Genomic DNA, 25,905 nt, shown 5'->3' on the forward strand with positions numbered 1-25,905 from the left:
ATAAACGCTTTCTCCCCATATCCAGGTTCATTTTAAATGGCTTCTTCCCTAAACCTACAATTGTAAGCACCTAGTAATTATTTAGAAGTAACTTACTGGTTTAATAAAGCTGCCTTTAAATGATGAGAGATTCTGAATGTCAGTGAGATTACTCACTTTTATTTGGCCATTTAGTTCAAACAGAAGTCTTGGTTCTCTTTAAAGACTAACAAGCAGAGTAATTTTAATAAATACAGCTTAGTCTTCATTCATAAATACATACACACCTGAAAGAAGGTCCATGGTAGGGGGGTTGTTTGAAGAAAGAATGCATGAGTCACTGTGACTCTTGGCCACTGTTCCAACTTGAGGCTGGAATTCAGAACTGGTAACAAGGGACATCTGCTTCCGTGGGGCTCTGCCTTTCAGAGTCATAGACTCTACACTCTGCTCTGAATTAAGATGGTGTTGTAGTCCAAGGAAAGAATCCTTTATTGTATCAGAGTTCTCTGCAAAGTACAAGTGGTCCTTTCCCCTGTTATAAAATAAAGGAGAACTTTAGCAATATATTACCCATTATGGTAACATTTCACTTTGTCAGAGACAGAAAGTGCATCAGTGGTTTATAACAGTGTAGCTTAGACTTTGTAAATCTGTTTTTGATCTCCCAAAGGAAATAAATAATAGATGCTTCATCTACAATTGTATGGTTGTGGCTCAAGTAAGACAATAAAATTAAGAGCTCAGCACAGTGCCAGACACAAAACAAATGCCTCGTAATTATTTAAAAGACAAATCTATTTTGGGGCACCTGGGTGGCTCAGTCAGTTGACCGTCTGACTCTTGATTTGGTCTCAGGTCATGATCCCAGTGTTGTGGGATCAAGCCCCACACTAGGCGCTGCAATGAAGCATGGAGCCTGCTTGGGATTCTTTCTCTCCCCCTCTGCTTCTTTACCCCACTCGTGCTCTCTCTCTCAAATTAGAAAATAAAAAATCTATTTCCCTTACTCCATTCTGTTTCACGAAATACTACCCTTCCCCTCCTTTCCCTCATGGACATTCTATCATGGCATCTGTATATGACTTAATCATACTTATTTATCTGTACACTGGCTTCCCTGATAGATTGTGAGTAGTCCTCAAAGATAAGAACTATCTCATTAATTTCTATGTCCAGTACTGGTACTGGACTAGGCACACAGTGGGTATTTCATATTTATTTGCTGAATGAATGACTACTTTCAGTCTTTCATCCAAACACAAATAAAAGATAGAAATGATCAGTACAGTGGGAGTTAGCTGATAGACTGTGGTAATTACCTTGGAGTGGTTGATCTATCACTGTTAGCTGTTAACTCATTTCCGTCCATTTTGGTGGTAGGTATCCTATGAGGCCTTGATGGAACCAGAAACTGAGTATTGCTGGGTTCAGTACATTCTCTGAATTCCTGCTCAGATAAAGGCACATTTTCTGTCATGTCAGTGGTAGGAAGAGGATTGTGGCTGTCATAAGTTTCTGACAGAGGCTCCAGGGCAAGTGAGACCTGAAAGAGACATGTAATACATCATAAATTTTCTTTGGTATTGACTAATTTTAAGACTCCCTGGTTAATATGGTCTCCATTTCTTACAGGATCAAGTTGAAATTTCTGCCTACCTCAGAAGCCTTACCTCTCACTTTGCTCCCCTTGTCCATCCCTGTTTCCTAAAGCATTTACTTAGGGTTCTCTAACTGTACCTTATGTTTCATTCCCTTATGCCTTTGTATATGCAATTTCCTCCAGTATTACTTTCTCTGTGAAAACTTCTTTGTGTCCAGGTAGAGATGTCATGGCCACTTCCTTCTTCATTTCTTCACGTTTCCACTTACTCTTTATCTATCCATCAATATAAACCCCATTCATTGAACTTACTACAGGCCATAAGATGTGCTAAGTTCGTCACACTGAGAAGCTCATGTGATGATATAACTGTCACAAAAGGATATTGTTGTATTTGACGGGGCAAAAAAAAAAAAACCCAGAAGCTTACAAGAGGTATTTGTAACTTTCAGTTCATTATCCTGATAAGATTCTGAATTCCTTGAAGGCATGGACTTGTCCTTTCATTTTTGCATGGACTAATTAGCATAAGACACTTAGCGTGCAAGTCTATTATGCTATGCCTAACAATCCCTAATTATTATGCCTGATGAATAAAAGAATAATTAACACCTTCCACATTCCTAGTGTTGGTTATTTGAGAAAAATAAGACCCTAGTTCTATGCTGGAGATGAGGCATGGGGAAGAGGGAAAAACACTAACATGAAAAGTAACCACCTGAAGTTTCTTTTATCATCTCATTCCTGAGTTCAGGTTCTCTATTAAATGGCTCTCCAGTCCTCTGAAAAGCCTAATGGAGGAACAGAGCCTAAAAAATATAGCCTAAAACAAAATTTTCAGAAAGAAATTGAAGAATATACCACAAAATAAAAGAATAATGACGCTGAAAGTTCAGTTTAATGACAGAGAAAGTAGAAGGAATTGTTCGAGCAGAGAGTCAAATAATGATAAATGGCCTAACACAATAAGAAAAGGCTGCAGTTAGATTCTTCTAAGATGTCTCTGGAAAGGTCAATGGAATAATTTGTGCAGAGAAACTTCAAAGGCTCAGACTCAATAAAATACACCTGGGTCATGATGAGGAGAATTTTGTTCATGAACCAGGTAACATAAAGTCTTTTAAATCGGTTCACCATCAAGATTTTCTACAAAGACAAATGACAGAATGCAGTAAGATAAATACTCTGTGTAGTGATCACTGTAATAGCATGACATAAAGTCCTGGCTGCCCAAATATAAATGTCAGAAAGTGTTCCCTTAACTTTAATCATCTCCCAAAAGGCTACCACTGTATTTTAGAAACAAAGATGACACTGAGAATAAAGGCGATGTCCCTGGCCTTAACCATGACTTGCTATCTGGCCACTGAGTTTTGCTTTTTCTCTAAGTAGATCTGAACCAATCACAAAACAGCTCATAAGCCTATACTACCAGTGGCTCTTAAAGAAAGAAGAAGGTCCAGGTACCTGAATGCCAATCTTGTAATCAAAACATGTGCTAGCCTACCTTCTCTGTTCAATTATTTATTAGTACTAGCTCAGTGCCAGGCTCTGTATTACCTGCCTAAGGCAAATAGATGAATAAAACACAGAACCTGACCCACAGAGGACCACGGTATTTTACAGGGGAACTTAAAAAGAAGTAATTTTAATATAAGATGGTGAGCTCTGAGATAGGGATGTATACTAAGTGGTATGAGAAAGAGAGGTCTGAGCTTGGGGAAGAGGTAAGGAAGGAGTGCCAGGGATGGTTTCCAGAAGTGAAATGTAAACATCCAGACTTAGAATCTTAAATATGAATGATACAGATAAGGCTGAGGGAGGGTGAGGCAAAAGATTCCAGGTAGAGGGAAAAGCATGAGTCAAACTTTAGAGGTATAAAATGTTTCAGCAATCCTTACAAATCCAAGAGACTGCCACTCTTAACCCCTCTGCTTCCACATAATATACCCAATATACTCCTACATTCATCTCCCAGATCAGCATTCCTGTCCACTTCATGCTCCTCCTCAATCATGGTTCATCCTTGTGTTCACTCCTCTGCCAGCCCCCTCACAGGGCCCTGTAGGATTTCTATTTCATACAAATTTCCTTACCACTTCAACTGAACATACTCTGTCTTAAAATGTCCCAATTTCTCCCAAGCCTTCTCCAATGGAAACTGCTTCTTTTACTAGCTGGGATAAGGGAAGTTGACTTATTCCTCTCTGGTACCATCCTCAGACCATTATCCTGTCACCTAAACATATCACATCTCTTCAGGAGCCCATGCCATCCAGAAATACCATAAATCTACCATAAACGTCTTGCATCCCTAACAGAGCAACCCTAGAGATATTCGTCAGTCTTCTCTCAATGACTCAAGGCTCTCTTTAACACCAAGCCACAATTATCTATTACAACACCTATCAGCATCAGTGATAGCCTATTAGTATGCCTACTTTTCAGTTTTATGCTGGTTAACACAGCACATAACAATTTTTTAAAAATTATTTAACAATGCTTTACAATACCAGATTTTATGTAAAATTTAGGAATTCTGGCTTCTCTTGAAAAATCAGAAGATCTAACACCGGGTCTCCATCCCAATATGGCAAAAAATTAGATGAAGTAGACTAGTGGCTTTAGTCAGGGTACATGCTCCAATTTGAAAAGTCCCCAGCCATGTTCCAATGAGGCAGACTGATAACTGTTGTTCATCATTGCACTTGGTCTGTGGGGGCTTTTAAAAATTTTACTTTCTTATGATAAAATGGACATTTTTGTGTGTGTATATGTTCCCATAAATTTTAACCTATGAATAGGTGCATGTAACCACCACCATAACCGAGATAGAGAATTACATCACTTCAAAAAACTCCCTGGAGTTATCCCTCTGTAGTCATACTCTTTCTCTTCATCTCTAATCCCTAGCAACAGCTGATCTATTCTCGACCATTATGGTTCTGGCTTATAAATGGAAAACATATAGTATGTAACCTTTTAAGATAGACTTCTTTTACTCAGAATAATGCCTCTCAGATTCCTCTATGTCGTGTGTGTATCAACAGTTCATGCCTTTTTTATGGACTTAGTATTCTACAATTAACATGACTTGTTACACTGGTTGATTTTCAAAAACTGAGGCAGTCTTGCTTTCCTGGAATAGATTCCACTTGGACATGGTCTTATTACTCTTTTTATATAGTGCTGGACCCAACTTGCTAATAGTTTTCTTGAGGATTTTTAGGTTTATTTCTAGGTCTAGATCTTAAACTGTCCTTCTCTAGTGTTGCTATCAAGGTGGTATAAGCCTCATAAAATAAAATGAAAAGTATTTTCTCCTATTTTCTGGAAAACACTGTAGAAAATTGGTACTCTTCCTCCCTTCCTTTCTTTCATTTATTTGGAGAGAAAGAATCCCAAGCAGGCTCCACACCATCACCACAGAGCCCAATGCAGGGCTTGAACTCACAAACTATGATCTTATGACCTGGGCTGAGATCAAGAGTTGGTTGCTTAACAGTGCCACAGAGATGCCGCTTCTGGTTTTTTTGTTTGTTTGGAAGAGTTTGCCAGTGAAATTATCTTGGCCTGGAGATTTCTTTTGTAAAAGGGTTTAAAATGCAAAAGCAATTTAATAGTTACAGATCTATTCAGGTTATGTATTTTTTTTATTTGAGAGAGAGAGAGCGTGCGCGAGCATGCACTTACACACATGGGGGAGGAGAGGGGCAGAGGGAGAGAGAGAATCTTAAACAGACCTTATGCTCAGCACGGAGCCCAAGGAGGGGCTCAATCCCATGACCCTGGGATTATGACCTGAGCTGAAATCAAGACTCAGAGTTAACCAAATGAGCCACCCACATGGCCCAGGTAACATATTTCATTTTTTTAAAAAATATTTTTATTTATTCCTAGGAGAGAGAGAGAGAGACAGCGTGAACAGGGGAGGGTCAGAGAGAGAGGGAGTCACAGACTGAAACAGGTTCCAGGCTCCGAGCTGGCAGTCAGCACAGAGTCTGATGCGGGGCGCGAACCCACGAACCACGAGATCATGACCTGAGCAAAAGTCAGACGCTTAACGGACTAAGCCACCCAGGCGCCCCTAACATATTTCATTTTGAGTGATTTTTGGTAGTTTGTGGTTTTCAAAGAATTCATGTAAATTGTCAAATTTATGTGTATAGAGTTTATACTATTATCTCTGGGTTCTGTAGGCTGTGGTCTTTCTTACAGTAGAATCAAAAGGAAAGTGAAATATTTCTCGTGTCCAAGAGAGAACTAGACATGATGATTTTCAAAAGAAATGTGAGAAGGCATATTTCTGTGTGGAAGAGAATATTCCTAATGATAAAATAAGGTAAAAAAAAATGTGACTGTTGGGGAGAAAAATGTATCAAAAGATAGCATTATGAAATAACATATAGAATTATAATTAGTATGTAAAAAGATTCAAGATGAAAATGGAATAAACAGAAAAGTACGATTTTAAATAGTGTTTGCTTTAAAAATGCAAATAAAATAAATGATACTCCTGTGACATGAAATTATGTATTAAGATAAAAACTTTAAGGTGTCAAAGTTTCAGGGTGCCTGGGTGGATCAGTCAGTTGAGCACATGACTCTTGATTTTTGGCTGAGGTCATGATCTCAGGATCGTGGGATTGAGCCCAGTGTGAGGTTCCTCACTGAGTGTGGAAACTGCTTAGGATTCTCTCTCTCTCTCTCTCTCTCTCCCCCCCCCCCCGCCGCTCTCCCCAACTCATGCTCTCTTTAAAATAAAAATAAATTTTAAAAAGAATGTCTTAGGAATACTATCCTAACTTCAAAAACTATTGTGCTAAGATTCTGCCTTTGTTTGGAAATACCTATATCTGTAAACAGTTATTTTATTGTTAAACTGAATAAAAACTAAATTTTATTCTTAAACGGTTTTTTAAAAAATCAGTGCTATATTGGGGCGCCTGGGTGGCTTAGTCGGTTAAGCGTCCGACCTTCGCTTAGGTCATGATCTCGCGGTTTGTGGGTTCGAGCCCCGCGTCGGGCTCTGTGCTGACTGCCAGCTCAGAGCCTGGAGCCTGTTTCAGTCTGTGACTCCCTCTCTCTCTGACCCTCCCCTGCTCACGCTGTCTCTCTCTCTCCTAGAAATAAATAAAACATTTACAAAAAAAAAAAAAAAAAAAAAAAAAAAAAAAAAAAAAAAAAAAAAAAAAAAAAAAAAAAAAAAAAATCAGTGCTATAATGCCCATCAAATGTAAAATGTCTGATAATGGTAACTTGGTAGAGAAGTAAAGGTATCAAGTTTTAAGCCAAATCAAAGGACCAGATTTCAAAATTTCAAAAAAGAATTTATAATTAAAGTTACTTGTTTTTCAATTTCATGTAAAAGAATCATATGTATATTTTATGTTATCTGCTCATATAATAAATTATGTGAATGTGGTCTTGCTCAAAATATCTTATTGTACTGTACTCACCTTTATTCTAGTGATAAGATGATAAAACGCATGCGTGATGACATTAAGTGTGGTGAAGGACATAAGCATTGTGACACGGCGATCGGCTACAACTGATCTTCTGAGGAGAAGTCAGTAGGAGGATCACATGCTTCCCAAATGCACTAAAGCCACCAAAGAGAAACTGCAGATGGGGGGACTACTGTACATTGCTGTTGCAGCATGGAAGCTACCATAGGCAACATGCAAATAAATGAGTATGGCTGTGTTCCAATAAAATTATCTAAAAATATAAGTGGTGCAGGAGTCAGATTTGCCTTGGAGGTTATAGCCTGTGAATCCCTGAAGATAAAAGAATGGCCCAAAAGCCTATGAAAAATACTCAACATATTAAACACCAGGAAATGCAAACTAAAACTGTAGTGAGATATCAGTACAAACTCACTAAAATGACAAAAATTAGGGGCACCTGGGTGGCTTAGTCGGTTAAGCGTCCGACTTTCGCTTAGGTCATGATCTCACAGCTCGTGGGTTCGGGCCCGCGTCGGGCTCTGTGCTGACAGCTAGCTCAGAGCCTGGAGTCTGTTTCAGTCTGTGACTCCCTCTCTCTCTCTGACCCTCCCCTGCTCACGCTATCTCTCTCTCTCTCCTAGAAATAAAAAACATTTAAAATAAAATGACAAAAATTAAAAAGACTATCCGAACCAAGTGTTAGCAAGGACGTGGAGCAACTACATACCAAGTGCTGGCAAATATATGGAGAATGTTTATACGCTACTGATGGGAATGTAAAGTTATACAACCACTTTGGAAATGGTTTCGCAATTTCTTAAAAAGTTAACCATGACTCAGCAATCCCATTCTTGGGTATTTTCCTAAGAAAATAAAAACACATGTCCACACAAAGAGTTGCTTTATTCATAATAAGCAAAAAGTAGTAACAAAAAATAAAAGAAAAAGAAAAAGAAAAAGAAAAAGAAAAAGAAAAGAAAGAAAGAAAGAAAGAAAGAAAGAAAGAAAGAAAGAAAGAAAAGAAAACACAAATGTCCACCAACTGGTAAATAGATTTAAAAAAATTGTGAAATATCCACAGAATGGAACACACCTCTGCAGAAGGGAACTACTGATATAGAAAACAATACAGATGAATCTCTAAAACTGGCTTTCACTTATTCTATTAATATTTCTTAGCCTGGGGGCACCTGGGTGGCTAAGTAGGTTAAGAAATGGACTCTTGATTTCAGCTCAGGTCATGATCTCACAGTTCGTGAGTCTGAGCCCCACATTGAGTTCTGTACTGACAGTGTGGGGCCTGCTTGGGATTCTCTCTCTCCCTCACTCTCTACCCCTCCCCTGCTTGCGCTCTCTCACTCTCTCAAAACAAATAAACTTAAAAGAAAAATTTCTTAGCCAACATGAGGAGAAAATGGGGTGTTCTACTATTTGGTTATTTTTATATTTTATACACATAAGATATTGCTTTGCTTATCTCCAGGAAAACAAAAAAAGTTATGTGAAATAAAATGTATAGTGCCTAGCATATGGTAGATAGGCATACAATAAATGCTGGTAAGAAAATTATCAAACTGAACTCCTTCAATTTTGTCTATTTCAAAATGTTCCTCCTCTTTCCCTCCTGGTTATAATTCCTCCATTCCCAACGTAACTCTATCAGTTGTGTTCATGATAAACTCATTCCCACTTAATTCTCTCCATGGCCCTACTGGCTCAACTATCCTTTTATTTTCAGTTTCTTTCTTCACTTGTTTCTCTTCGGTCTACAAACAAATCATGTCTCTTAAACTCTAAAAAGGGGCCAGCAAACGTATTCCGAAAAGGGGCAGAGAATAAATATTTTAGGCTTTATTTATTGCATATTCTTCTTGTTCTTGAAATGACCATTTTAAAAATGCAAAAACTATGTTCAGTTAGAAGGCCAGATATGGGGGCACCTGGGTGGCTCAGTCGGTAGGCGTCCAACCTCAGCTCAGGTCATGATCTCATGGTTCGTGGGTTCGAGCCCCACGTCGGGCTCTGTGCTGACAGCTCAGAGCCTGGAGCCTATTTCAGATTCTGTGACTCCCTCTCTCTCTGACCCTCCCTTGCTCATGCTGTCTCTCTCTCTCTCTCAAAAGTAAACATTTAAAAAAGAAAGGCCAGATACGGAGCACTAGGCAAAGAGTGTCAACCCTGTTATAAAACAGTATGACCAAACTTCTGAATTCTGCTGTCCACAATTAGTTGTGTCCTCTCAAATTCAAATAAATTTGCCATGTCCCCATCACATGCCAAAATACCACGTGTTTCCATATTTTTTTAATCTCATTTAATCCCTGCAACAATGCTGTGAGGAAAAAGTTTTTGTATATTCAAAATATTATAAAATAGGATATGGAAGCTCAGAGAGGACAAGTGAACACCAGAAATGCATTTTAACCAATTTCTCATGTCCAACTCTAGTGCTATTTCCACTAGATCACACTACCTTTCTCTCTTTTCACTGACATTTACTTGTGAAACAGAAACCTCTAAGTGCTGCTTATTTCCTTATTCCATAATCTTTTAAAATCTGACTTGTCTCCAAAGCTCTATACAATTTTCCAAGCATTCCAATGACACTTAAATAAAAACACATACAAGTATTATTTTATCAACTGATATTTAAATATAGGGAAAGAATGATGCAGCCACTTTAGAAATCAGTCCGGCAGTTCCTCAAAGTAAAACATACCTACGCTATGACTGAAATTCTACTCCTAGGTATATACCCAAAAGAAAACATGTTCACAAAAACCTGGTACGTGAATGTTTATAGCAGTTGTCATTACTCATAGTGGTCAAGAAGTGTAAATAAACCAAATGTCTATCAACTAAAGAAAGGATACACATGTGGTCTATCCATACAATGGAGTAGTATCCAGGCATCATAAGGAATGAAGTACTGATACGTGCCACAACAAAGATGAACTTCGAAAACATCATGCTACGTGAAAGAATTCAGCTACAAAAGGCTACATATTATTTCATTTATATGAACTGTCCAGAATAGGCAAATACATAGAAACAGAAGTTAAATTAGTGGTTGCCAGGGACTAGGGAAGGGTGAAAAGGGGTATGACTGCTAACGGGCACAGTGTTCCTTTTTGGGGTGATAAAATGCTCTGGAATTAGATAGTAGTGATGGTTATAAAATCCTGTGGACATATTAAAAACCACTAAACTGTATACTTTAAAAGGGTGAATTTTATGACATGTGAATTATATCTCAATTTTATTTTTTAAAAATGAGAATGCAAGGGGCAGAGAGAGAGGGGGATAGAGAAAATCCTCTCTGAGGACAGAGCGTGACCTGGGGCTTGATCCCACAAACTGAATTCTGACATTGTGACTGAAGCAAAATCAAGAGTTGGACACTTAACCAACTGAGCCACCAGGCACCCCATTTTATATCTCAATTTTAAAGACAGGAAAGAAACCCACCTAGAATCCTACACTCCAACTGCTTTTTTTTTTTTTTTTTTATGTTTATTTTTGAGAGAGACAGACAGAGCATAATTAGGGGGGTGGCAGAGAGAGAGGGAGACACAGAATCTGAAGTAGGCTCTAGGCTCTGAGCTGTCAGCACAGAGCCTGATGCAGGGCCTTGAACCCACAAAATGTGAAATCATGACCTGAGCCAAAGTTGGATGTTTAACAGACTGAACCACCCAGGTGTCCCTATTTCCAACTATTTTTAATTTTTCTTATTTTTCCCAGTCATTGATAATATATGTACATATGTGGATTTAATTTTAATTCTCTTTTTGTCATCAATCGAAAATGCATTTTTCCCTGAGGCTACACAATCATAACTATGTAATTTTATCTTTTACAAAAACAAAATATTCCACTAATGGACTATAATATTAATACTGTTGAATAAATTGTTTCTATTTTTTCAACATTAAAAGTGTATTCCAGGGCACCTGGGTGACTCAGTTGTTTAAGCACCTGACTTCAGCTCGGGTCGTGATCTTGTTTCTGAGTCTGAGCTCTGCATCAGGCTCTGTGCTACCTGCTCAGAACCTGGAGCCTGCTTCAGATACTGTGTTTCCCTCTCTCTCTGCCCCTCCCCTGCTCATGCTGTGTGTTTCTCTCTCTCAAAAATAAATAAACATTAAAAAAAATTTTTTAGAAAGTGTATTTCCATAACTAGACCTAAGCATAGCTTTCCTCTCTTTTTATGATATTTCCTTAAGATAAGTTCCTAAGGGTAGAATTACTTAGGTAAATGATATATGGTAATTTTATGGCTCTTGAAACACAATGCCAAATTGTCTTGCAGATCTAAAGCAAATTTGTACCATTATCAGAAAAGTATGAGTAAACCATACTCACTTCATTATGAAGTTACTAACAAAAGGTGTCACTATTTTTTAATTATATATAAAAATATGATAGAGATGTTACATTCTTTCATTCAGTTGGAATTCTTTTTTTAAATGTTTATTTATTTTTGAGAGAGAGAGAGAGTACAAGTGAGGGAAAGGCAGACAAAGAGGGAGACACAGAATCCGAAGCAGGCTCCAGGCCCCCGGCCCCCAACTGTCAGCACAGAGCCTGATGCGGGCGCTCAAACTCATGAACTGTGAGATCATGACCTGAGCCAAAATCAGACACTCAACAGGCTGAGCCATCCAGGCACCCTGGAATTATTTCTGGGCCCTATTCTGTTCCATTAACACATTTATGTGCTTGTTGTATTTGTTTTTCTTTTGTTTTGTTTTTTTAATAATCTCTATGCCCAATGTGGGGCTCCAACTCAGGACCCAGAGATCAAGAGTCTCCTGCTCTTCCAACTGAGCCAGTCAGGCACTCCAGTGCTCATAGTTTTGTATAAAGTTCTTACATACGGTAATGCTGTATGTCTTTTCTCTACATGTTTAAATTTCTGTATTTTAAAATATATTTGAAAAGCTAAAACTCATGAAATTTCTAAGCGATATGAATACTCAGAACTTTCTACGAAGCACTCCAAAGGTCTCCCTCAGAAAGGACCCTTCTGTGTTCTTTCCCACCATCCTGTATTTATATGTAGCATAACGCCTGTCACACAGCATTCTACTTGTTATTCTTCTATTTCCTCCTATGTCATTTTGGAAAACTATATGAAAGAATCATCTCTTATCTCTGTATCCTTAGTGGCACATAATACTGTATCAAAAAAATGTAGGCACAAATGAACACATTGAAGATAACACTTACATGAGTCAAACAAGCAATTATTGCTTGGTATTATGTTAGGAGCTGTGGGAAAAACACAGAAAATAGAAAACAGTGTCCTGCCTCTGAGGGAATTTAGAAACTAAAAACGAAGGGAATTAAAGGGAGACTACTAGTACATAATTTTAGAGATTGTGTAGAATAACCAAACAATGACTATATTATTGTCATAAATCTAATAAAGAGTACAGAGAAGAATGAGTGTAGTCGGAGCTGTGAAGGGCTGTTGGCACTTGAGATGGGCAGTAAAACACTAAGAGGATTTGGATAAGTAAGATACATTATAAAGATTGGGTGCCATTTACAGCAACGGGGATGGAACTGGAAGGTATTATGCTGAGTGAAATAAGTCAGTCAGAGAAAGACAGATAACAAATGTTTTCAATCATATGAGGATCTTGAGAAACTTAACAGAAGACCAAAGAAGAAGAAAAGGGGAAAAAATAGAAACAAACAGAGAGGGAGGGAGGCAAACCACAAGAGACTCTTAAATACAGAGAACAAACTGAAGGTGTGGGGGAGAGGGGAAAGTAGATGATGGGCAGTGAGGAGGGCACTTGTTGGGATGAGCACCGCGTGTTGTAAGTAAGGCAATTTGACAATAAATTATATTAAAACAAAAAAGACTGGGTAAAAACATGAACAAAGGCATGAAGTGGGAATTACCATGATAAATGGGTAAATGGGAGTCATATACCTATACAGTCTACAAAGAGACTCAAATACTTGTACTGAAAAAGTTTTATTCTATGCAGCAAAGAATTAAAATATTTTTACCTGGAGTTCTCCAAGTTTCCTGGATGTTGGTGAAACAATGGTAAAAAATCCATTGATGTGATGGGTTGGAGAAAGTTGAGCTAGTCCACTGATCTGAACTCTACCAATTGGAAGATGATCAAGTTTGGTGATTACTTCCAGCACCAGCACAGCCATATCTAATTAGAAACAGTTACAACATACACAGATATTTTTCATTTACTTTCATTTTTTTTGGAAGTGGGTATACATTAGAAAACTTTTTTACTTAAAAAAATTATTTTATTTTCAAATAAAACTTGCACCTACTATCAGTCTGGGGATGGGGAATAGTGAACCCAAGATCAAAAGAACAATAAAGTTTTAGGGAAGAACGACAAATATCTCACATGGGGAAAAAATTACATTGAATAAAAATATTTAGCAGGTCAAGTATTTGGTAAGGAAAATACCTTTGGGAAGAGCTCAGGCTCTGGTTTTGAAATTTAGAAAAGCAACAATTCTCAGTTCTTTTATTCTCGCCATTTCTAGTTTTGAATTAGACAAAGGGCTTCCCTTGTATAGATGCAAGGGTTGTTCTTGCCTCCCAGGAATATCAAATACCTTACTCCTTGGTTGTATCTGGAGCACCAAAATAGTTAGAGCCCTTGGAACAAAGAGGAATGGAAATATCAGCTCCTTCACTATACTCTTCAATAGTTGCTTTGACTTAATACCTTCATGGTCATAATTTACAGCAAGAGAAGTATAATTGCATACAAATGGAATATAAAATTATTTCAGGACAATATAACTTGTGAAAACTTTCTTGCCAAAGTCGAGAAAATGGGTCATCTTCATCATTTGTTCAATACTGTGATAAAAAGAGCACAAGTCTTCTAAGACCTATGATTGTGTTGTAGCCCCAATATCCGCAAGCTACTTCTATGTAAGCCACAGCTGTCTGTATGTTAAGCATCATAATACCTACATCACAGCCAAGTAAGGAATGGGGGTATTGTAAATAAAACATGGAACACAGTGTCCTCTCACATGGTAGTTGCTTAATGGTCCATTATATGACTTTAGGTAAATCACTTAACATAGTCCCTATCTTACCTACTCACGGAATTTATCTTAAAATCCTATGAACTATTAGATGTAAAAGTGCTTTGTAGACTATAAAATGATATGCATATACAGAATAAGAGAAACCAACATTTGTTGGCTATTTACTAACAGCCAGGTTCTTCCATGTTGCATTAATTCTCTTAACAACTCTATGATATAGTTGTTTCTGTCCCCATTTGAGGACAACACTGAGACTCAGAGAGGTCATATAACACTCGTAAGTTCACCCAGCTATAAAACAACAAAAAATGGGCTAACACTCAGTTCTATCTATCTATAAAGTATTCTACACTGTGCTGCTTCATTAGTCATTACTTCTAAGGAGAAAAAACTTAATTTCTAATAGGCTTCTTACCTCTACCCTTCGCCTTTGCTATATAATTAGGATCCCTATTGTCCAGCAGTCTTTCCACCCCACTGTCTTTCATATTCCTACTAAATGAATCCTATCCAATTAAAGAATAACTCAACTGAAGCACAGCAAAGTATCCTAATTTTTTCAGTTTCTACTCTAACCTTCTCCTGTTCCAAACATTTTCATGGCTGCTATTTTCTGTAAAAAGTCATAGGAAAAGGGAAGAAAGATGTAAGGAGAGGTATATCTCAGAATCCTATAATCCCTCTACTTCCTGAGATGGTGTGACATAACAGAAGCATTAATGATCTTGGGAGTCAAAGCATTCCTGAAATTAGGGTTGGTGTTAGGGTGACCTTGGGTATGTCACTTTTAACTCTGAAACCCAAATTCACCACCCAGAAAATGAGAATACCCACTGCAATTTTATAGGGCCTCACAGCATGCATTCTAGTAAATCCCATGGGCTTCCTGTCATTCCTCCTACTGTATTTTCATTTACCTTGAACAAAAAGTTTTTAAAGATTTAAAATGTAAAGATTTTATTTATAAAAAAAAAAAATCTTTCTCTTTCCTTAACACATATTTGTAATTGTCCTAACTTCCCTTTGGAATAAGGTAAAATAGATACAAAGAAAGGAATCAAATAAACACCCTACCTACTACACAAGATTGTTTTAAACATCAAAGAAGATGTTAGACTTTAAAGTATCTTATGAACTGTAAAATGCTAACATTTTAACTTGTTACTATTAAATTATTCTTACCTGAGGAATTAATATACTCTGTTTTACTGCCCTGCTCTTTTCAACCTGGACCTATTCAATGTTTTACACTAATTTGTGACATTATATTTATTAGTGTACCTTATACATCTTATTTTCTATCTCTTTTTTTTCCTTCTTTCTTTACTTTTTTTTTTTTTTACTGGCAGGTTGGAGTTTATTTTCCACGTGATGCAAGGCACATGGTTACAGAGTGTTACAAAGGCCTGTATAATAATGAGTGGGGTTCTCTCAATTTCCTTTTTGGTGTTTTGCTATTTTGATATAAAAGAACCCAACTACTTCTGTTTGCTGTAGCCTGCCAAGTCTATGTAGAGAAGAGGAGGTAAGAGGGGGGTGCTCTGATGAACCCAGAACCTCCTGAAGCCTAGCAGTAGCCGCTCAGGGTTGGGGCCTGGTATTGGCTTTGTCAGGCTGGCCACCAGGCTGCTTCCTCATGGCTTCCAAAACCATGCACTTTACTTTCTTTTAAATGAAATATGCATATAAAAGAGTACATAAAAGAATAATGAAACAAATACCTACCACATAGCTTAAGAAATAGTTACACTTTTCCAAGTTTTCAGTTAGAGCATATATTCATGTGCACTAATGCTTGATCCCTGTGTCTTCATTTTCTAATAAACACATTATACTCATGTCCATAGCTGGGCCATCACTTACAAGCTTCACCTCATCCATTTACTATTCAAATCCTACCTTCAACAAAGCTTCTTTCCTAACTAGATTTATAAAATTTTATTATTGGCTCATTTGTGGTTAACCCCTTCAATTTAGTAAGGGGGAAATTAAAGCCCAGGAAGATGAAATGCTTGCTCAAATTCAAACAGCCAGTTAGTACACAGCAGAAATAGGATTCTGGTTTCCTAAGAACTTATGATAATAAGTTCCTAAGTTATGATTCCTAAGTTCTTATGACAATATTATGGAATATTCATATAGTACTTACTACACGTGCCAAGTAATCAGACATTTAATTACTTATTGTTTGGCACTGCTTACTATTTCATATATGTCAGTTTTGTTTTTTTCAACCGATCTGTAAGTTCCTTTCGACCAGAGACTACATCTAAAGTTTCTGCATTTCCTACAGTGCCAAAGAATTTACATTTTTACAAGACTCACACCTATAATGTGCCAAGTACTGGACCAATCACTTCATAAAAATTTTTTCATTTAATCTTAATAATTCCTGCCAGTAAGTGCTATTATTCTCATTTAACTAATAGGAAACTGAGGCTCCAAGATCGTAAGGAACATCTCAGCATTGTACAGCCATCCAATCCTGAAGCCAGAGTTCAAATTTAAGACTGACTTCAAAGCTCATGTTCTTCTCATTCAGCCAGGCTTTCTTCATGAAAAAATAAGGTGAAAGGGCAGCTATATCATCCCACTTTTAACAGACGATGAAAAAGATAGTCAGAAATGGGAAGGGACTTTCCTCAAATCCTATACCTGATAACACCAATCCAATCTATCTAAAGTTCAAACGTCAGGTGTAATGCATTCTTTATTACATTGCAGGATGCTCAAATAATGTGTGATCTGCTATCATATTAATAGATATCTTCTCTCTTACTGAAGAATTTTTTTAACCACTCTTCATTTGTTAAATTAGGTTTATAGTACCCAGAGTATCTGTGGCCATTCTATAAAGTACTTATAATTTCCTACCTAGTATTGTAACTAAACTTCTCTGTGCATTTAGTTAGAATTAGATACCATTCTGATTAAATTGATTCATCTTTGTAATTCCTCACACTGCCTAGCACAAGCTAAGAGCTCCATATATACCTTCTCAATGACCAATTGCTTTGTTCTTTATATCTTGATGTTTTCAAAATTTTTTTAATAGAATATAAGCTCTTTTTTAAAAAAATTTTTTTTAATGTTTTATTTATTTCTGAGAGATAGCGAGCGAGCGTGAGCAGGGGAGGGTCAGAGAGACCGGGAGACACAGAATCTGAAATAGGCTCCAGGCTCTAAGCTGGCTGTCAGCACAGAGCCCGACGCGGGGCTCGAACCCACGAACCATGAGATCATGACCTGAGCCGAAGTCAGATGAAGTCGGATGCCCAACTGACTGAGCCACCTAGATTATAAGCTTCTTAAGGACAAGTTAACCTTTAAATCACCTCTGATTCTCCAGTATTCTTAGCCCAACAATGTTTACATGAGATCTGATTTTTTTTTTTTAACTTGAACTGGATTGGTTTGATAAATAACCCATCCAAAATGTGTTTATATGAAAGCCTGACCTCAACAGAGAAATAACACAGTAGATTTAGAATACTTTCCTTGAACAGAAATAAAGAAATCTTGTTTTATGGTTTCTTATAAAGGGATCTTTCCTGTGGTACCTGGGTAGGTTAGTCAGTTAAGCATCTGGCTCTTGATTTCAGCTCAGGTCATGATCTCACAGTTTATGGGACTGAGCCCTAAGTTACCCTCTGCATTGATAGCACAGTCTGCTTGAGATTCTCTCTCTCTCTCTCTCTCTGTCTCTCCTCTGCTTGGTGCACATGCACTCTCTCTCTCTCAAAAATAAATAAATATTAAAAAGGGATCCTTCTCTTCTCTGAAAACCTATATTGCTAATTCATTAAACCACTCATTTAGCATGTATTATCTTGTACTATTTAACCAAGGTTATACATAGACATAGATATCTATAGCTTTCTTTTCCTTCCTTCCTCCCTCCCTCTCTCCCTTCCACATGAGTCCCAGAGCAGAGACTACAGGTACTACTTAAAGAAGCATGGGGTAGTGAAAGTGCATGAGTTTTGGTATCAGACCGAAATTGGTTCAAATCCTAGTTTTGCAATTTATCAATGATGTAATCTTAGAGAGTATTCATTTCATCTCTACACCTCAGTTTCATTGCTTATAAAACAGAGAAAATATCTTTCTTATAGGGTTATTAAGGATTAGAAATAAATGTATCAACTGCTGGCATATAGCACACTCTCAATAAATGGTGGCTATTATAAAACTTCTTTCACTTAATAATTAATGCCACAGATACGATGTACGTGATAATACCCACTGCTAACAACAGAACACATACTTATTAGGCCTGCAGCTAAAATGATAAGACAAAAACATACCAGTTAGATAAGAGGTAAACTGCTTTGGACCACAGCGAACAGCATAACGTGTAGTTGTTCTCACAGCTTTTGGTTCAGTCTGCAATGCGTCCCTGGGACAAAAAAGGGTTCCATCTGATGTTTCTCCCCACCATCTCACTCGGACAAGTACACAAGTGGGAGGCTTTGCAATCTTCCATATGACTTTATTAATAGTAAGTCTCAGAAAGCAGCGTAGCTGGCCTTCAACTAGAGGTGGTAGGCTTGTAGATGGAGAAATGTCACTCAAACCTGTGGAGGAATCCAAAAACACTAAGTCAAAATTCAGACTAAATAAAGAAACATATAATCTACTTTTTGAATGAGAATGCACAAAAATTTTAGTCTCTACAAAGAGAACATTTATCCTGTAAATAGCAAACCAAACCACAGAATAACTTACCCAGTCACTTGAGCCACTTTTTTTAAAAGTTTATTTTATTTTGAGAGAGAATGAGAGACAGCACACAAGTGAGTGGGGCAGGGAGAGAGGGAGAGAGAATCCCACACGAATGGTGTGGAGCCTGAGATGGGGTTTGAACTCACAAACTACAAGACCATGGCCTGAGCCAAAATCAAGAGTTGGACGTGCAACTGACTGACCCACTCAGGTGCCCCCACTTAAGCCACTTAATAACTAATTCATATGCACGGTCTGATTCAGGTTATTGTAAGTAAAGAACATAATACCAACTTAAAACATGCTAAAACAAACTCCTCTTTAATTGAAAGTTATCGTTTCATGCAGATTAAAACCACAATGAGATATCACCTTACACCTGTCAGAATGGCTAGAATCAAAAAAGATAAGAAATAACAAGTGTTGGTTAGGATATGGAGAAAAAAGAACCCTCATGCACCACTGGGGAGAATGTAAATTAGTGTAGCTACTGTGGAAAATATTATGGAGGTTCCTTTAAAGATTAAAAATAGGGGCTCCTGGCTGTCTCAGTTGGTTAAGCACCTGAGTCTTGATTTCAACTCGCGTCATGATCTCACGATCTCTGTGCTGTCAGCAGAGCCTACTCAGGATTCTCTCTCTCTGCCCCTCCCCAGCTTATGCATGCATGCATGCATGCTCTCTCTCTGTCTCAAAATAAATTAAAAAACATTAAAAAATTTAGAAAAAATTAAAAATAAAATTACCATATGATTGAGTAATTCCACTACTGGGTATTTACCCCTAACATTCAAACACATTTAACCAGAATATATCCACCCCTATGTTTATTGCAGCATTATTACACTAGCCAAGGTGTGGAAGCAACCCAAGTGTGCACCCATATATGAATGCATAAAGAGGTGGTATATGTACACAATGGGATAATACTCAGCCATAAAAAAGAACAAAGGGATGCCTGGGTGGCTCAGTCAGTTAAGAGGCCAACTTCGGCTCAGGTCATGATCACGCAGTTCGCAGTTTGTGAGACTGAGCCCCATGTCAGGCTCTGTGCTGACAGTTCAGGGCCTGGAGCCTGCTTCAGATTCTGTGTCTCCCCCTCTCTGCCTACTTGCACTGTCTCTCTCAAAATAAATAAACATTCAAAAAAAATGAATGAAATCTCGCCTTTGAAACAACTCTGCACTCTACCTCATCTTGTCACTCCCCACTCTTTCTTTTTCTGTCCTCCACAACTATCTTTCCCAATTCCTGCCTGTAGCCCTTCATATTTCATGCCTGTCTGGCTCACTCAACTAACAATTACAGTAATGCATACATGATCCTTGCAAATTAGAATTACTAACATACCACCTCTCCAACTTATGTTTCTTCCAGTCGGTGTGGAACTCCAAAGCTACAACCTCCCAGGACGGGGACACACACACGTGACTTTGCTATCAAAAGCACTCCTAAGTCATGGGGATGCAATGTACAGCACAGTGAACTATAGTAAACAGTGTACTGTATATGTGAAAGTTGCTAAATGAGTACATCTTAAAAGTTTTCATGACAAGAAGAAAATTTTTTTTTTAGTAATTATGTACGGAGATAGATGCTAACTAGACGTACTGTGTGGATCATTTCGCAATACACAGGAATATCTAAACATGTACAATCTGAAGCTAAGGTAATGTTACATGTCAATTACACCTCTCCTTAAAAATTTTTTTTAAATCCTGGAATTTTTAAATTCCCTTTCTTTAGATACGTTCTACCTGTACCGTTTTAGCCCTCACCTCGCCCTATTTATTCGCCCGCTTTGACTCCCTACTTCAGCACCTATTTCCTACCGTTTCGCTGGAGTGGCAATTTCTCTCTCTTAACCTTCAGATTCCTTGCTTATTTCCCTCATATTTTCTTCTTTCCCTCCCTTTTTACAGGCGAGTGTGGGCGTCTCCCTAGAATTCTTTACACCTGGCTCCCAACTCCGCCTTATTAATCTTTCCTCAACCTTTGGTCGCTCACGTTACCTCTCTTCTTGCGGCCACGGGCTCCCACAGGCCCCTGGCCTTTTCTTTGTTTCATGACGAGCCAGAGCTCTTCTTCACCAACTGAACTCCGGCTCCAACACCCAAGCCGTAACCTCCCGCCATCCCTTCCCGAGGCGCCTGCGTTCCCCGGCAACCGGAGCCGCTGGGCAGCCTGGGAAGTAGGAAGAAGGGGCTCTTCCTCTCAACCGTCTGCGAGGAGCGGTGAAAAGGAAAGGCGCCAAAGCCTTCTTCCCGCAAAAAGACTACAACATCCAGGATGCTTTGCTACACTACCTCTCCGAGGTTGAACGCTGTCGCCTCCAGCTGCGCAAGCGCAAAGGGATATGCCCTTTGAAGACTTCATTGCCCAGGATGCATTGCCTTTAGGAGGGCTTGTCTTTCCGGCAAGGGTAGACGAGTTCTCGGCTTGCGGTCTGAGCGTTCCGTAGACTCCGTTACCCAGCTCTCTTTGTGAACTGTGATTGCGTACTTCCGGTGGAAGCGCTAAGGAGAGGGGGTGGGGTTTTCGGAGCCGGTGGGCGGTGGGCGGTGCTGTCGATAGCTGGGTGCTGTCCAAAGGCACTGGGCGTCTCTAGGGGAGTGAGCTGTGACCTGCTGGGCCGCGCTTAGCGTGGGACGAAGCTTCGGCTACTGTTTGACTACCTGAGGCCTCCCCTTCATGTCGGCCCTAGAGAAGAGCATGCACCTCGGCCGCCTGCCCTCTCGCCCACCTCTACCCGGCAGCGGGGGCAGCCAGAGCGGAGCCAAGATGCGAATGGGGTACGTGACCCAAACCTCTTCTCCCTAGAGGCCAGGCGCCGGCCATTGGAGAATGGTGTCTCTGGGCGTTTAGAGTGGCACGGCATGGGAGGCTAAGGATGGGAGAGAATGTTGGCGGCGGCCTGGAGACGTTTAGATGGTGTTGGAAGGCAGGTTTGGGAACTAGGGGAGGCGCCAAGTCAATGAAAATTGGAGGACAAATAGTATTGAAGGAAGGAGGGAATAGGGCACAGATTGAGGAAGCTGAGAGGGTAATTTAAGAGATGTAGGAGGCACCTCCAGAAGAAGGGATGGAGGAGGTTTGAGGAAAGGTGATAGAGGTGAGGAAAGTCGGGAAATAGCTGCCAGGGAGGGTTAAGGAAAATGGGGGAAAGTTGAGGGGATTTAGGAGAACAAGTAGAGAAAGATTTGGGAGTAGTAAGAAGACCGAAAGAACTAGATATTAGAAAAGCTGAGGGAAGTGAGAACACCCGAGGCAAGATTGGAGAAGGAAAGGAAACTAGGGAGCAGAAGGCTTTAGAGAGTGTTTCTGGAGGTGTAAGAGGCAGATTCAGGGAGTGAGGGGGTGATTAGGAGAATTAGATCTCTTAAGGGAGAATGGAGAAAGCTTGAGAACAGGACTAAGAAAAGGTAGGGAATATAGCCAAGTAGACTCTTAAGAGCAATGGGAATGTGCTGAGAAGTAAGGGTAGGAGTGATGAGGAGCTGAGAGAGTGACCATAGGCTCTAGAGATGAAGAAATGACTGGGAACAGGGTTTAGTGAATGGAAGTGCTGCAGAGATAGTCTGAGAAGCCTAAAGAGGAAATACGGGCAGTTGGTTTTTGCCAGGCAAGTAAGTCTGATGGAAGCGATGTACTAGTTTGATAAGACTCAGAATTAATGAAGCATTGAGAGTAAAATATTTTGGGGAAATCCATTTACGGGGAAGGGAGGAACTGTGTTGAAGAGATAGTTTTGGGGACTTTTAAGTTGTTGAGTGGCTTGTGTCAGGTTAGGGGGTACTTAGGTATAGGAGAGAGAATATCAGTTGAACATGGGAGAGGTAAGTACTGGGAAGCAGCGAGAATTGAATAGGCAGTTGGGTTTTCAGGGGTATTTGTAGTATCAAATAGCATTCTGGAGACTAGTGACTAAAGAGAAAAGGGGTAGAAAGAATAGGTATGAGTTAGCCAAGAAGGTGTGTTAGGGATTCTGGAGATGGGTTGATAGATATACTGTACTTAGAATAAAAGCTAGAGAAGAGGAACCTTCAGTTCTAAAGAAGTAATATGTACAAACACTGACCAAAAAGGAGATGAGGACAATAGATGCATTACTGTGAGCATAGTTCCTTGGAACAAAGAGAAAGGAGAATCCTATAAATTGAAACAGTAGGATAGAGAGGTGGTGAGAATTGGGGGGAGTGGGATGAAAAAGCCAAGAGAGGAAACTAAGAATCAAAGTGGAGACTTGACTATGATGCACGGCAGAAAAGTGAGAAAACCTTGACAGAAGATTGGTTTTTGCTACACAAAAGAGAGAGGCGGTAGAAGGCCTCATATAAGGTAAAATGGAGATTGTTTTGGTGTTAGAAGACTGAAAAGTAAGACTGTAACATGAATAAGGAGGATCTGGAAACGGATCCATGACAGATTATTTGGGAAAATTAACCTGGAGTATAAAATTAATGTAACATTTATCATTGGTATATATGTTTTAGTGCCTTTTTTAATCTAAAATTTGATCCTTTAGTGTACAAGCACTCTTCTGTAAAAATATATAAAAATATTAGGCTTTTAATAACTAGACATGCTGCAGGTAAGTTTAGAGCGCAGCCTCTCACTTTGTTAAAACAAGTTCTCTGGGGGGCGCCTGGGTGGCTCAGTCGGTTAAGCCTCTGACTTCGGCTCAGGTCATGATCTCACAGTTCGTGGGTTCGAGCCCCGCGTCAGGCTCTGTGCTGACAGTTAGCTCAGAGCCTGGAGCCTATTTCAGATTCTGTGTCTCCCTCTCTCTCTGACCCTCCCCTGCTCACGCTGTCTCTCTCTCTCTGAAATAAAAAAAGCAGTTTAAAAAAATTTAATAAACAAGTTCTCTGAAGGTGAAGAACTGAAGAAAAACTGAGAAAATAAAGGGAGAATCTAGTGATTAGAAGAATGTATAATTGTTGGTCACTTACCTTCTTTTTTTTTAAGTTTATTTATTTTGAGAGAGAGAAAGAGCGCAAGCAAGGGAGGGGCAGAGAGGAAGAGAGAAGATCCCAAGCAGACTCCACACTATTAGTGCAGAGCGCTGTGTGGGCCTTGAATTCATGAACTGTGAGGTCATGACCTGAGCTGAGATGCTTAACAGACTGAGCCACCCAGGCCCGCCAGCTTACCGTCTTTAAATAGATGCTTTAGTTTTCTTTGTTAACTGCTTGTCCTGGGAAATAAACTTATTTGGAAAAAGAGAAGAGCATATGTTGGTGAGTGCTCCTCAAATGGCTTATTTTCCTATATTTTTCTTTTCTATTTCCTTATTGAAACATAGGGCAGGACTCAGCCAAGTCTTAAGTTAGTAGTAATACTCTCCCTGTGCTAAAAAGAGAGCTTTGAAATGGTCTCACTGTATAGTTGAGGAAACCGATTCAGAGAATTCTGTATTCTGTTGGTAAACTTAGAGGCAGGAGACAATATTTTTTGTTAATAAGAAAACAAACTTGGGGTGCCTGAGTGGCTCAGTTGGTTAAGCGTCTGACTTCGGCTCAGGTCATGATCTCAGGGTTCAGGAGTTCAAGACCTGTGTTGGGCTCTGTGCTGACAGCTCAGAGCCTGGAGCCTGTTTTGAATTCTGTGTCTCCCTCTCTCTCTGCCCCTCCCCCCAGTCACAGTCTGTTTCTCAAAAAAAATAATTAAATAAACATTAACAATTTTTAAAAAAGAAAACAAACTCAATTCTTCATACTAAGGCAGCTGAAGATTAGTGGTAGGGCCAGTAAAGACTAAGACTTGAGTCTCTAAGACCCATTATGTTTTTGGATTCATAGTTGTTATCTTGGCAATACTTAATTTGAGTTGTGTTTCTTATTTCATTGCAAATACTCTAGGATTCAGTCTTCCTTTTTCCTCAGGCTTGGTTTATGAAGTCTCAGTTCTACCAATTTTAAAGCATCCCTCTTTATTTCTTCTTCTCTTCATTCATTTGCATTTTTCTTATCTACCTATCTTTTTCCATTCCTCCATTTATCTCTTACTTTCAGGTTGGACCTGTTCATTGGATAGTCTCTTATATGACTTCTTCACCAATTTTTCATAATGTCTTGCCTTTAATTTCACTAAACCTCATTTAGAGGTACTTATATATCAGGGTGGGTTTTGAGTTTGTGGTTTTTCTTGAGTTCCTATAATTTAGTTTTTTGAATTAGATTTCGTAATTCCAGAGTATTGCTAGACAATGTAATAATAACAAGTTCCTTTGTTTTCAAGTAGGTACCTTGTGAAGTTCATTGTAGTAATAACTTTATGTTATGTTACTTTATTATTTTTTTGTATGTTATCTTATTTAATCTGTTCACAACTTTGCAAAGTATATATTTCTCTGTATTTATAAGTCAGGAAACTCAGACTTCAGATTCATGGCTATCCAACTAGTATGTGGCAGAACCAGGGTTTAATCTAGGTTTAGTCTCTAGAATCCATTCCCTTGTCAGCACGCCAACAGTTTTTCTTAGGTAAGGCTTAAAATTCTGGTGTCATTGTAGAAGCCAGTAGATGATGCCAAAAACAGTGGTTTTGAACTGTTTTTATTAAAGATTTTGGAGCTACTCTGATTTAGGATCCCTACTTGCAGCTGGTAGCTTAATAATAAAAAATACCACAGACTGGATGACTTATAAGCAACAGAAATGTATTATAATTCTGGGGGCTGGGAAGTCCAAGATCAAGGTGCCACCAGATTCTTTTTTTTTTTTTCTTAATATTTTTATTTATTTCTAGGAGAGAGAGAGAGAGACAGACAGCGTGAGCAGGGGAGGGTCAGAGAGAGAGGGAGATACAGACTCTGAAACAGGCTCCAGGCTCTGAGCTGGCAGTCAGCACAGAGCCCGACGCGGGGCTCGAACCCACGAACTGCGAGATCATGACCTAAGCGAAAGTCGGACGCTTAACCGACTAAGCCACCCAGGCACCCCAGGTGCCATCAGATTCTATCCAGTGGGGACTACTTATTGGTTTGTAGATGACGTTTTTCTTGCTGTGTCTTTATATGGCAGAAGGGGAAGGAAGCTCTATGGCATGTCTTTTATGAGGGCACATTCATGAAGGCTCTACGCTTCCACA

At 39.0% G+C, this 25,905-nt stretch overlaps 2 protein-coding genes across 7 annotated transcripts in view; one reads left to right on the forward strand and one right to left on the reverse strand.

The window, feature by feature from the left end:
• C2CD3 (C2 domain containing 3 centriole elongation regulator) overlaps nucleotides 1–21,063 on the reverse strand; it is a 129,066-nt gene extending 108,003 nt beyond the window's left edge. For all 4 annotated transcript variants that reach the window (XM_039228698.1, XM_039228699.1, XM_039228697.1 and 1 more), the window contains exons 1-5: nucleotides 20,826–21,063; nucleotides 18,396–18,665; nucleotides 13,060–13,217; nucleotides 1,302–1,525; nucleotides 267–514 (exon numbers count right to left, since the gene is read on the reverse strand). In XM_039228698.1, coding sequence (XP_039084629.1) covers nucleotides 267–514; nucleotides 1,302–1,525; nucleotides 13,060–13,217; nucleotides 18,396–18,665; nucleotides 20,826–20,880 — 955 coding nt within the window. In that variant the 5' untranslated portion in view covers nucleotides 20,881–21,063. The remainder of the gene's footprint in view (nucleotides 1–266; nucleotides 515–1,301; nucleotides 1,526–13,059; nucleotides 13,218–18,395; nucleotides 18,666–20,825) is intronic.
• Nucleotides 21,064–21,358: 295 nt separating this feature from the next.
• The window catches only part of PPME1 (protein phosphatase methylesterase 1), a 71,627-nt gene continuing 67,080 nt past the window's right edge, over nucleotides 21,359–25,905 (forward strand). For 2 of the 3 annotated variants that reach the window (XM_039228779.1, XM_039228778.1), the window contains exon 1: nucleotides 21,359–21,605. In XM_039228779.1, the coding sequence (XP_039084710.1) occupies nucleotides 21,505–21,605 (101 nt within the window). In that variant the 5' untranslated portion in view covers nucleotides 21,359–21,504. The remainder of the gene's footprint in view (nucleotides 21,606–25,905) is intronic. The other variant, XM_039228780.1, reaches the window with a different exon arrangement.

Source organism: Hyaena hyaena, unplaced genomic scaffold (assembly GCF_003009895.1).
Source record: "Hyaena hyaena isolate Hyena2069 unplaced genomic scaffold, ASM300989v1 scaffold_34, whole genome shotgun sequence".
Lineage (NCBI taxonomy): Eukaryota > Metazoa > Chordata > Mammalia > Carnivora > Hyaenidae > Hyaena > Hyaena hyaena.